This window comes from Phyllostomus hastatus, unplaced genomic scaffold (genome assembly GCF_019186645.2).
Source record: "Phyllostomus hastatus isolate PE091 unplaced genomic scaffold, TTU_PhHast_1.1 phas_contig_38, whole genome shotgun sequence".
Lineage (NCBI taxonomy): Eukaryota > Metazoa > Chordata > Mammalia > Chiroptera > Phyllostomidae > Phyllostomus > Phyllostomus hastatus.
The window spans coordinates 27761962-27776092 of record NW_025333869.1 but is presented as its reverse complement, the minus strand read 5'-3'; the positions used below and the strand labels follow the sequence as shown (position 1 = coordinate 27776092).

Sequence of the window (14131 nt, the reverse complement as noted above, 5' to 3'; positions counted from 1 at the left end):
CTGAGACCATCTTCAAATTAAACGAGGTTATGAGTATTTCTGTTCTGTATTTTTTATTACCATTTATTTTGAATTTACAATCTTGTGTGAACATTGTAGTTAAAAAATTAGTTCTTTTCACATCCACTTAGCTTTATGTTATTAACAGTACTTTACATATACTAAGCAATAAAAGAGATGTCTTCAAACCAGTTTATTAGCCACCTACTTTGAAAGTTATATGGTCCTGAAATGTTTTGTCTGGAGTATTGTCTCGCTTTATCAGTTCATTCCCTTGCAATTACCATCTTACAGTCGCACCTGTACATGTCAAGGAATTGATCCAGAGACTTGTGGAGCTTCGTTCTCCTTTGGCTGTTCATGGAGTATGTATTTCAATGGCTGCAAATTTGGTAGAAGCCCAAGCCCTAGAAGATTTAGAATTGATCCAAGCTCTCCCTTACATGTAAGTGCCTTTTTAACTTTTGAATTTATACAATGAACATGTAAGTGTATTTCTTTAAAATGTTTTAAAATAGTAAAAAATTAAATATTGAGTTCTAAATAAACTAGGTAAAGTCTTCGTTAACCCAAATTCCAATTGTCCCTGGCTCCTTCCTCCTTCTCCCCTCACCTTGGAGTGAATTATTGTTAAAAGAATCTAGAATTTTATACCCAGTGTAAGTAGGAAGAGTAAATAAAGGCATTTGCGAACATTTCAAAGACTCAGAGAGTTTACTACCCACAGAGCTACTATGAAAGAATTACTAAAGGACGTATTCCAGAAAGAAGATATGTGAGACCGGAAGCAATCTGTCCGGGACACGAGGCCATGGTGAGCAAAGAAATTAGTCAACCTTACTATTAAGTTTAACTAAGTTGAGCACTTACATTTTTAAATAAAAAATAACAACCTATGAGTATAATTCCATTCTCTTAACAACTCAAGGGTGAGTAGGTAGTGGGAGGCGGTGGGGCACCTACAAGAACTAAGCGTGGTGATGTTTTATGCTTTGTTTGGAGTGGGAAGAATTTACATACTGATTAACTCTAAGATCAGTGTTTTTCAAACTTTGAGCTGTGACCAAGAGTAAAAATATTTTATAGTACATGCCCCTATACAGTCAGATATGTACAAGTAAATAATTTGAACAAAACTATCAGAAAAGATGACTTAACCTTAATACATGTAACAAAAGAAAGTATTTTAAAAATTAAAAGTTAATATCCAATGTAGTTATTGCCAAGGATCTCTATGATGTAGTATAATTTTAGTAAAATTTCATTCCTTTTTTAAATACTAGTTGTGACCTACTAAACTGTTTTTTTTTGGGGGGGGCCACTAATTAGTCATGACCCACAGCTTGGAAAACACTGCTCTAGTTAGAAAACATTTAATAAAGTGCATGTTTAAAATTTTTTTAGATGAGTAGAAATAGAAATTATAGCTCTGAACTAGCTGTGAGGAAATAGTTAAAAAGCAAGCAATCTGTTTACAAAATCGTTGGGATACAGGGTAAATAGAAAAGAAAATAAACAGCAAGAATTAATCTGACTATATTTGTTACATAATGAATATAACATCTTTTTTAAAAGCTTAGAATGAAATAATGATCCCTTTAAAGAGGTAATTAAAATTATTTAGCATTTTCTAGCTAGAGTTTCCATCTGTTGCAATAAAACAAGGGAAAGACTTGAGAGAGAGAAGCATCATTTGCAGATAAAGTATTATACAGTACCATAGACGTCTAACAAGAAGTGTGTTAAACCTTTAGGGAGAAAAGTATAAAAAATTAGTAAGGAACATATAGAACACTTGAGAGTATGATGTCAGTTCTCCCTTAAAATTAACCCATTGTGTTTTCTTTTCAAATATTATCTGATGAAACTTAGTGCGTAAATAAATATATTAGTAATATTGACATGACAAATTTTTATTCATAGTGATACTGTTATAATTAATAAATGTCAAATCAATTTTTGCTTATGGATATTATTCATAATCAGTAACATTTATATAGGGCTTATGATGCAAAATGAATCATTGATCATTCCAGGAACTGAGAGGAGACCATATGAGGCAAGGGAGAGCGAGGTGCATGCAACCTCACTCTTATAAGCCATGCCAAGATTTTGGAGGATGATTGAAGGGTTTTAAGGAGGAGGGTAATACAGTTACACATGTCTTTTAAAGAGCTCTCTATTACTGCTCTTTGAATAATGGATTGCAGTTGGCTGAGAGTAGGTTTAGCTAAATGAGCTAGCTATGAAAATAGACCAGTGAAGGGTTAATAGTAACTTGGATTATGGTTGTGACAAAGGAAATGATAAGCATTGGTTGGTCTAGGAACATTTTTTAAAATTAGATAGTGGTGCTATTACATGACAAAAGGGCATGCCAATGTACAACCAGGTTGGTAGATGACGTATTATGAATTCAGTTTTTACACAATGCACTGGAGATTCCCTAAGGGAATTGTAAGTGGGGAATATCAGGTCAATAAAAATCTGAAGTTCAAGGGGTAATCTGTGGTCCAGACAGTAATTATAGCAATGGATGTGGATTTGATCGTCCTACAGATCAGTTATAGGTAAGAAGAGTAGAGGGATGTTGGCTTAAGCCCCAACAGGTAAAGCTCTGATAAGAAGAAGCCTTTATATCTGAAACATACAATTATTCTAATGAAGCAGTTAGAAAGTCAGGGTTTTTACAATATGAATCAGCTTTACATTCATAAAATGATACCAGTAGTCAGCTATACCATCTTTGATTTGTTTCTATTTGCCTCCTTTTCCCCCCAACATTTCCACTCAAAAATTGAGATGCTTTATGACAGTCTGATTTGTGACACTGGACTTTTAATAATGTTCAATTGGCAGTAAAACATCATAAAACCACCCCACCCAATATTTCAAGTGTTAGAAAACAATAAAAATATGTTAATAGGTATTTAAATCAGAATTCTTCAGTTTTCCCCAAATAAATAAAATAATGTGTGTATTGACAGGAAATGTTTTTAGAGTAGGATCCTAACTCTCCCTGACTGTATTTATTAAGCTACATTAGGTAACAGATAATGAAGTATACAGATAAATGAAACAGTAATTTAGATATAGACCCTATATGTATATAAATTTCTTTTTCAATGAAAGCATCAACAGAAATCAGTAGGAAACCAAAATGATTATCACTGATGCTTTACAGTTGTCAACATTGAGGCTTGTTAGAAACACTCAAGAACTAACTTCTTATGCCTGCATTGCTGTATGGCTTTGGCTTTTATAATAATCTGATGAGTATCAGATTTGGACTGCTCTGTATGAAAGTTGTCTTTCTATGTTCTTGGTTGGTATGCACCAAATTTCAAATGAGACCAAAGGCCCAAACATTATTAAATTCCTCCTTCATTCTTGTTCTGTTCCTCTTCAACTGTCTTCCTTCGATGTGACTGATCATTTTTACCAAGTTCTTGATTTGATTTAGGGTTATAATTAGGTCTGAAAAACTATCACAGTGGTCTTTCAACTATTGTTTTTGAAATCTTTCTTTGTCTTAGACCTCGTACTGTTATCAAAGACATTATTAATAGAGACTCTTGTCCTGACCCTTTTCCTTTGAAAATTTCTGTTTCTACAATATTATTAGTAAAAATTCAGATTCTTTTTTTTAATTCTTTATTGATTTTAGAGAGAGAGAGGGAGAGAGAGAGAGACAGAAACATCTATTTGTTGTTCCACTTAGTTTTGTATTCATTGATTAATTCTTGTATGTGCCCTGGCCAGGGTTGAACCTGCAACCTTGGCTTATTGGGACAGTGCTCTAACCTACAGAGCTACCTGGCTGGGGCTAGCAATCCAGATTTTCATAATGGTGTTAAGGTTCCTCACAGTCCCACCAAGTCTTCTCAACCTGTAGCCTTTATGGTGTACAAAAGAAAACACTGGTTTTAGACAACTAGTTGCCCACTTAACTACATTTGAAGCTCTTAGCACAGATTCTGATACATGGTGTGGGCCCTATGTCCATTGCTCTCCTATCTGTGTTACAGAAAGTGGTTGCCCTGTGTCAGAATTCTTTGCTTGGACATCTCCCTTTGCCAGCCACAACTTTGTCTTCATTTACTTAAAGTGACTAGTATCATTGAGTAAACACATAAAATATGTTCTCATTTTTTGCAGCATGAGCACTTTTACAACTTACTACTAACTCCATTTAGATTTCTAATTAGCTTATAACATAGAATTTTAGTTTCAAAAGACTAAATTAAAGCTTAACAATCACTAATAGTATATATTTTCTTTAAAAATAATCCATTCTATTTTCTATGGTAGTTCTTTCATCAGGGTAAGTATGAGTTGTGCATTGATTATGTATCCTTTTCTTACCCTTAAACTCACCCTATGTGTCATCAAGAAATAACTTTTATGGACTGTCTTTTCCTACAGGAAAAAAACCTTGAAGATAATTTACAAAGTTTGGCCACACAGTTAGCTCCAATTTATAAGCAGTATGCTCCAGTCGCTTACCAGAACCAGGTATGTTTTGGGACCTTATGGTACTCTTAAACATGATTGGAATTTCTATTTAAACAAAATTATTGTTACAGAAAACATTTCCAATTTGAACTTTGATGTGTATTTATTTTAACTGAACAGCTTTAAAACTATCTAATATGTTTTAAATGTTATTATGGTGAATTAATTAAAACTTGTGACAGAATTATGATTATTTCTAAAACTTATAAAAACAAGAATGTGTGATTGGTTCAACACATGAAAATTAATCAATATGTGGTAACATACCATATTGGTAGAACAAAGGGCAAAAACCACATGATACCTCTATAGATGCAGAAAAGGAGGTGAGTAGTCCAACTATTGGATAATAAAAGCACCCAACAAACTAACAGTAGTTGCCAGAAGTATGATCCTGTCTTAGAAAATACTGAGGCATGCGTGTACACACACACACACACACACACACACACACACACACACAATTAGAACTAATTAGTAAGTTCACCATGATTTTTGGACATAAGATCAATATGCAAAGATCATTCTACTTCTATACAGTAGCAATGGACAATACAGAAAGAAATTAAAGAAAAAATAATCATCAAAATTTAAAATTTTTGTGCTTCAAAAACATCATCAGGAAATTATTGAGTTGGGGGAGATAGTGAAATGTCAATCAAAGAATACATATCTGAGCTATAAGATACATAAAATCTGGGATATAATGCATGTGAATTAACAATGCTATATTATATACTTAAAAGTTTTTAAGGGATCTTAAATTTTACCACTACACAAAGGGGTTGAAAACTTAACTAACCTTAATGTGATCATTATTTCGCAATACATATATTTACTACACATCTTATACTTGTACAATATATGTCAGTAACATCTCAGTAAAATGAGAGGGGCAGGTTTTTAAAAAGACAGCTACAGGATGGGAGAAAATTTTTATAAATCATGTATCAAAGTAGAAAAGTGTAGCCTTTTTTGGTAATTCATTGATTTTTTTTTAGAAAGGAAGAGAAACATCAATTTGTTTTTCCACTTATGCATTCACTTTTGTAAAAATATATTTGTTTTAAACATAAGTATAGGTTCCTATTTTTTAAATCTTTATTGCATTTGTATTCTGAATAACATTTTCTGTGTTAAATTCTAGCTTTTAATTTAAAAAAAATTATAAATTCACTTTCTGTACTTGCTCATAAATATATATATATACATACATATATATATATATATTTACTTCTTATACCCATTAAAGTTCTACATACGTGATTCGTGCATTATATTAGTCTTTCTCCTTAGTGGAATGATTTAGGCTTGCACCAATGGTTGATGTCTATAACCAGTGGGTGTTAGTGTCCTGGCCCTGCCTTCAGTCACAGTAACTATCATTTCACTCCTATGTTCTCAGACTATCTCCTGAATGTTACTAAAACTACACAGTCAGTACCATAACACACTCATTTCAGAAATCTCTGAAATTACAAACTGTAACTAATTTAAGAACTTTGTCATGAAGTTATATTTACTCTTTACTGCAATTGATTCTTTCTATCTCTTAAACTGTGTTATGCATTTTTTAAGGTGGAATATGAACATGTTGCCCGAGAATGTCGGCTTGGCAGCAAAGAAGGTCGTCCTTTCTCTGGGGTCACTGCTTGCCTAGACTTCTGTGCCCATCCCCACAGAGACATTCACAACATGAACAATGGAAGCACTGTGGTATGTACCTGGGTGGCTTTAGATTCTAAAAAATCCATTGCTATGTGCTTAGGCTGAAGTCCTTAAATATGACTTGTAGCAAATCATATTGTATGTTGTGTGTGTGTGTGTGTGTGTGTGTGTGTGTGTGTGTGTACCAATACTGTTAATATAAATTATTGCTGAAGTACTTCCAAAAATGTTACAGAATTGCCCTAATTGGTGTGGCTCATTGGGTGCGTCATCATCCCACAAACAGAAGGATCGCTGGGTCTATTCCTGGTCTGGGCACATGTCTGGGTAGTGGGCCAGGTCCCCGGTTGGGGGCGTGCAAAGAGACAATCAATCATTGTTCCCTCATATATAGAGGTTTCTCTTTCTCCCTCCCTTCCCCTTTTCTAAAAATAAATAAAATCTTTAAATTTTTTTCCCTCTGGTGAGGATAAAAAAATAAAACAACAAAGTTAGAGAACTACCCTTCAACATATATTTTGTCAAGACCCTTGAATTATATATTTAATTATGGTGTGTATGTTGGGAGATAGAAATTACATGATTACTCAAAGCAACTATTCTGTGCCATCAAACTGGTAGTGAGGAAGTGAAGTAATTTAATGATTTTTTTTTTTTGCCATCTGTACTTCAGGATTTTTATGAGGGAACTGTGCCAAATTTATCATTTCTTTAATGCATATTGATTCTTAATCCAGTGCACATAAATTTACATGAATATTCAAAAATTATTAGACTATTTGCAATTATGTGTGCATGCAGTGTTCATAGCCATGAAAAGAATCACATGCCTATAGTGTGAAGTCAATCAAGAGATACTTAAATTAGGTAAAATACCCAGGGTAAAATCTTGCAATAGTTCTTTGGTAAGGGAAATGAGTTTACTTCAAGTCATTATATTCTTCTAACCTTGTGAAACAGATTCATGGAAAGTAATTGTCTCTGTTTTTGTGATATGCTGATGTGTTTGGTTTGCCCAGTATAAGATGTATCTGCAGGCTCTTACCTGTGATTTGAAATGCACAATTGGATTCATCGCTGCTCAGTGGAGTCTGTTGGAGATAGACTAAGGAAACAAAATAACTTTTTGCATATGACTCCTCTGCACTGATTATGACTCTAGTATTTGAGACTGGTTATTTCGAAATGTGGGAATTTTATGAATCTGCCCAGGTGACTCTTAGCAAAAGAATGATTTATCATCATCACTTGGTTAGTACATTTTACCTGAATTGCCTCATTCCAGAATATCTGTAGTCAGGCTGGATTAGGTCACAGTCAAACTAAATTTTGGTTCCTCTTTTCTATTTTCTTATGCTTCTCTCATGTCATTCAGTGCTTGCTCTTCTCCACCGCTTTCATTACTCATGCTGTGAGCTTCGTACTTAGAATGTGGCATAATCCCAAATTTCCCCATCTTTAAAAACCTGAATTAAAATTCTGTCAACTCTTCTTCCACCCTGTTTCTCTAACCTCTCTCATCATGTTGCTCATGTCTTGTCCTTGTCCCCTTCTTAGTCTCCCTGTGGACAAATAAATAGATTGAAGTAAGCTTTTACTAGTGGAAGATTTGAATTTTTAACATTTTTTTAAGTTATTAAATTTTAAAATATTGACCTCTAGAGTTCAGTATTTTCAGGCCTTAGTGGTAAATGTAACCATAAACATTGAGAAAATAGTAAGATTTTTAAAAGTTCAAACCTACTTCAGTTTATCATTTGTATCCATCCAGTCCTAGCAATCTTGGAAGTCAAATCTGACAATTTCATTTATTTCCACTTTTTTAACATCTCTGCCATCTTAGAAAGAGCTCTTAACACTAGGAAAACGTTTTCAATAAAAAATAATGAAACCATTGGTTGTGCTTTTAATGGATCTTTAATGACATTTAAAAATGATAAAAATAGTGTATGAAGAATATTATTAGAACTAAAAGTCAGGAATGTTCTATATTATAGTTCTGTGCTTTCATTTCTCTACAATGAATAAAATAAGGACAAGGGTTGAGAAATAGGTTATGTAAAAGGCAGAGTTTTCTTAATTTGTCCTACTTCACATCCAAAATAAAGTCTGGCAAAATTATTGATATGCTCCTAACTATACTAGAAGCAAAATGGAACAGAAAGAGAAAATTGATCCAGATAAAAATATGTTAGTTATTTCTTTAAAACAGGTAGAATATAAATCCTCCTAGAAAAGTTAATCTTTTGTGCTTTTTTTTGTTTCATTAATACCTGTCAATTTATTTATTGAAGAAGTAAATTCACCCTGTCCCTGCATTGCTCGGTGGATTGAATATCATTCCATGAAGTGGAAAGTCATCCATTGGATTCCCAGCCAGGGCACATGCCTGGGCTTCGGGTCAGGTCCCCAGTTGGGGGTGTGCAAGAGGCAACTGATTAATGTTTCTCACCCTTTCTCTCTCCCTTCCCGTCTCTTTAAAAATAAATAAATAAAATCTTTTTTAAAAAATCACCCTGGGCCATGCTTGGTGTTGCTCTGTGGATTGAGCTCTGACCTGTGAACCAAAAGGTCACCGATTCAGTTCCCAGTCAGGGCACATGACTGGGTTGCAGGCCAGGTCTCTGATTGGGGGTGTGCAAGAGGCAACCAGTTGATGTATCTGTCACACATCAATGTTCCTCTCCCTTTTTTTCCTCCCTGCCTTCCCATCTCTCTAAAAATAAATAAAATCTTTTAAAAAAATCACCCTGAAAAAGAAAGCAGGAACAAAATATCTATAAATTTCACTTGAAGATAGGTATGAAAATATTCTAGAGGAAAACACAGAAAATTAAGAAATTCGTTATAATTAAGCTCACTCTACCCCAAGGAATGTGGCATTATTCAAATGTTAAGAAATAGGGTATTTATAGGCTCAAGTAATATCTTCTTTTTTCTAAGTAATATCTTCTAAATACTTAATATTTAATATGAAGGTGGTGAATAGTTTAGTAACTGTTCCTTACACAGTTAAGATGAAATGTAACAAAGAAGGCTTAATATTTAAAATATTATAAAATACATAAAAATATAAAATATCATGTACTTATAAAATCAACTAAAAATTATAGTGGTCTGCTTACAAACAACAAATTAGTTACTACAATTGAACAATGTTGGGTGGCTTTATATAGAAAACATTTATTCAAAATTAATATGCTTGTAGTTACCAATTAAAAATAGGACAAGAATATAGATCTCTTGGAGTATGGCAACAATAAGAAGGTAGAAATAACTATGGTGAACGTGCAGGACCTATATTTTCCATTTCATGTTTTCTTCCTATCAGGTTTGTACTTTAACACGAGAAGATAACCGCTCATTGGGTGTTATTCCTCAAGATGAGCAGCTGCATGTGCTACCCCTTTATAAGCTTTCAGACACAGATGAGTTTGGCTCACGGGAAGGAATGGAAGCAAAGATCAAATCTGGGGCTATTGAGGTCCTCACACCCTGCCCTAAAAAAAGAACACGGTTTACTCAGCCGGTTCCTCGTTCTGGGAAGAAAAGAGCAGCAATGATGACAGAGGTCCTCGCACATAAGATAAGGGCTGTGGAGAAGAAAGTCATTCCTCGAAACAAGCGGAAGAATAATTTGACAACAAACAACAGTAAGGCTTCATCACTGTTGCCTTTAGGTAAGGTCTATAGAGTGTGCTAATTTTCTGTGCAGTTTTCATTGGCAGATGTTTGGAGTTTCCTTTGCACTGCATTCTTTCTCTTCTTTATCTTTGCTACTCTTAGAAATGAGGCATTATGAAAGAAAATCTTTATGTCAGATATCAATTAATTAAGGTAGCTAATTGTTCTTATATGCCATTTGTTTTTAATATAGCCTGATTAGAGTTCAAACTACATATAAGACACCAAATATATTTCTATATACTTAACAAAACCAAAAGCAAAAGTCAACAAAAAGTGGCTCATGCATTTCTTAATATTTTCTTCCATTAATGCTTAAAAAATACTTTTTTTTTGTCCCCATCTATTTGAAGACCTATTCCTTCTTGGCATACATAAAGTAACATCACTTCCTTGAAGTTTTCCTTGATCACCTTTAGCATCAATTTAAGTAACCTATTCAACAAATATTACTGAGCACCACTTTGAAGCAGCCTAGATATTGGAAACATAGCTATGAAAAAGAAGGGAGATGGTGCTGTGAAAGAATTTCATTTAGATAGGGTTGTCCGAAGGATTCACTAAGAGTGAGGCATTTTTGCAAAGCCATACAGGAAATGCGAATCTGCTGTGCTTTTATTCGGAGAAGGAGCATTCCAGACAGAGAAAATGGAAAATGGAAAAAGTCAGGAGGCAGGAATTTCCCTTGAATCCTTGATGCGATCAGGGAGGCCAGTGTAGGCAGAGCAAGTGCAAGATGAGACTAGTTGAAGAGATTGGAGCAGTAAGAGGGGATCTGAGCAGTTCCTCTCAGGTGTTGTAGATGGCTGTATAGATTTTGGTCTTTATTGTGAGTAAGAGGACATTTACTGGAGATTTCAGGAGAGAAAAGGGTTATGATGGGACTCAAACCTAGCATTCTGGTTACTGGGTTAAAACTAGACTAAAGTGGAGCAGGGAATGGAAAAGTACAATGATCATAAAGAGGCTATCCTAACAACTCAGGAGAGAGATGAGATGATGGAGTTTGGACCAGTGTGGCTAATAAGGATATTGGAAATGTCTGATTCTGGGTATGGTTTAGAGGTCAAGTCAGTGGGATTTATCATAGATTGTTTGGAGCCTGGACTCAAAGAATGTGTCACAGTTTATCCTGATGTTATTGGCCTGGAAAAACTACCAACATGTCATGAGGAATGGGGAGAGAAAAAATAACGAATTTTAAAGATATAAAGGGAGATCAGCTCACTGCTGTCAGACACTGAGGCTAAGATGGTAGGTAAGCAATTGAAGAAGAATATAGTTCTGACCAAAGGTTCAAGCTGACATACAACTTAGGAAGTCAATTTTATAGAGATAGTCTTTCAAGCCATGAGAATGAATGAAATTACAGAGAAGGTAAAGGAGATAGAAAAGAAGTTTAATCAAAGACAAATCCTGAGAATACTCAGTTTGTAGAGGCTTTAGAGATGAGGAGGAACCTGGAAGAGAGGTTTGGTGTGTCTGGTGAAGTAAGAGTGAAACCAGAGAGCGAAGTGTTTTCAAGGAGGGAGTGGTCAGCTATATCAAATGCTGTTTCTCCTGTGTCAAGTGAGATGAAGACTGAGATTATTTCACCATTAGATTTGCAGGTTATTATTAGAGGTACTGCTGGGGCAGATTTCATTTCAATAGAGTGGGGTGACAATGAAAGAAGTAGACTTACAGAAAAAAATGGGAGAAATTCTTGTGGTTGGCTCTAAAGAAGATAAAATAAATGAAGTGAAGGTTATACAGTTGTGGTTTTTTCCTTAAACAGAATTTTTTTTAATGTACAAAGTGAGTGAATTACATAATGAATCCCATGTCCCATGTATGCTCCCAGTTTAAAAATTTTTCAATGCATAGCCACTCCTATTTCATCTATACTGTTACCCAGACACCACCCCTTAAAAAACTTTTTATAACAAATTGCAGAAGTCATATCCTATTAACCATTGATTCACCAGTATGTGTCACTGGAAGATAAGGAATTTTTATAACCACAATACCTAAAAGTAGAAAATCAAAGAATGCCTTAACATTGACCAGTGTTCAAATTATTTCATTTGTCTCCTAGTTGCTTTTTTTTTTTTTTTTGCTTTTCATATTTGGTTAGTGTAAATCAGTATAAAAAAAAGGTCACACATTATATTTAGTTGATATGTCTCTTATACCTTTTTTTAATTTACAGCTTACCTATTTCTCCTTTTTCTCTTTTCTTTTTTCCTTGTAGCAGAAACCATTGTCTTGTAGAGACAAATTCAACTTCAGGGTTTTTGTTTTTGTTTTTTCTTTGAAATTATGCACCATCTGTGATTCTTACATTTCTCTTCCTTCACATCAGGATATATATAGTGTCTGATGGCATATATTGTTTAGATGTTGAGCCTGATTCATAGGTCAAGTGTTGTCATCCTAATTCACTGATTATATTGTTCCCTATCAGCTTTTTACCTAGTGATTTTAGTAAATTTATATTCTGTGTTGTTTATTTCATTAGGAGTAGCAAAGTCTATTATTCTTTTTCCATTTGTTGGTTCATGTTCTTTTTAAAAGAAATACTGCCCACATCAATACTTGTTCATCCTGAGGAATGGCTCATATAGGGAGATCAGAGTAGATGCTTGGCTGTTTGTCTTCATTCATCAGTTTTCAGAATGCAAGTCAGTTCCCAAGCATCTTCTAATGTGGTCAATTTTTATTTTAGTATCATTTTGATCTTGTGTTTTTTTTTAAAACAGTTTATATTACATTGCATATTAAGTAGGTTTTTTTCCCAAATGAATTTGAAAATGCTTTCTGAAAACAATCCTTAAATTGTCCTGTCTTTATTCAGTAGAAACCCACCAAGCTGGCTTCTGAATTTTTTTTTCATGACCCCAATTATCTTTGATAGCTTCTTTTCTGACAAGATGTTCCAGGCTCGTCTTATATAATCCTGCCCCATATCTAAAATCAGCTATTTCTCCAAGGAACCTTAAGGAAAAAAATACACCATGAATTTATACTGATATTCAAAGTTAGAGTTAGAGGGTATTCCTTAACGTCTTTGATCTTTATATTTGCAAGAAAGGTTGTTTGTTTGTTTGTTTTTTGAGATGAGAAAAATGACAATGCAGACATTTATATAATGATGGAAAAGATTAAGTGAAGGGATAGTGAAGAGGGAAGGCAGAGGAAATTATTCCTGTTTGCCTATAGCTTCATTTTACAGGCATATATTGAAATCTTATTTTAAGATGCACATTACTGGTTACATGCTACTTGTAAATAACAATCATATCATTTTCATCTTTGTTTCATTCCCCAATAGATAGCATCTTTACATGCTAGTTTTTAAATAATATATAGCTTGTGAGTAGCCATATGTATAATATTTCACCCATAATCTCTTGACCTCTATGTAATCTTACCCATAAAATCTTTTATAAATTTTATTCAACTCAATGAATCACTATTTTAATCTTCCCTTCCCATGATTTATATTTGTTGATAACTTAACCTCTATAATATTCAATGTAGCAACAGGCAGTAGTAGCTCGGGTTTTCTGACGTACCACTCCTTGGGTCCTATGTATAAATCCTCTTTAGAGAGGATTATACCATGAGAACCAATGTGTCTCTAGGTTATATTGCCGGGGCACGAACGCAGATTGCAGATCTTCTGAATTAGATATTTGCTATATATTAATTATTTTAAAACAAAACCATTTTACTTTTTCTTTATTGATCCTAAAATTCCCTGTTTTTGCACTTCCAAAACATTCCTAAAACTTCAAAACAGGGAGAATGTCCTCAACAAAAATGTTTCCATTTGATGTGATGTTTTTGTGGGTATTTCAGAGCAGTTACTAGTGTGATACAACGATTTACTCTATTGAGTCAGAAAGAAACAAGTTTAAAACACATGTGTTTTTAAGGGTTGCAAATGACTTATTTTTCAGCTAACATTTTTTATGTAACTTTCCTTCGGTGATAATTAACTTTGCCAGTTCTGACACTTTCCATTGCCCAGAAATACATATAAACTATTACTTACTTTTACTTTTCCAAAAATGAGAGCATGCAATATCTAAAATCCATCTAAACGTACCCTTGTGTAGTTAAATATGTCATCATATTGTTGCCTGCGTTATATTCCAATGTATGGTTTTAATATTTACTTCAGAGCCAATTAGGTCATTTCCAGTATCTTACTGTTTTACACAGTGGACATCCTTCTGGCAAAATATGTGTACTTATTTATGATTATTTAGAAAGTGAA

The 14131-nt window shown here is 33.9% G+C and overlaps 1 protein-coding gene across 1 annotated transcript in view; it reads left to right on the top strand.

Annotated features, from left to right (window-relative positions):
* Positions 1–14131, top strand: part of TET1 (tet methylcytosine dioxygenase 1) — a 100178-nt gene that overhangs the window by 82125 nt on the left and 3922 nt on the right. The window contains exons 7-10 of the mRNA XM_045842357.1: positions 295–445; positions 4426–4515; positions 6094–6231; positions 9515–9863. Of these exons, the coding sequence (XP_045698313.1) occupies positions 295–445; positions 4426–4515; positions 6094–6231; positions 9515–9863 (728 nt within the window). The remainder of the gene's footprint in view (positions 1–294; positions 446–4425; positions 4516–6093; positions 6232–9514; positions 9864–14131) is intronic.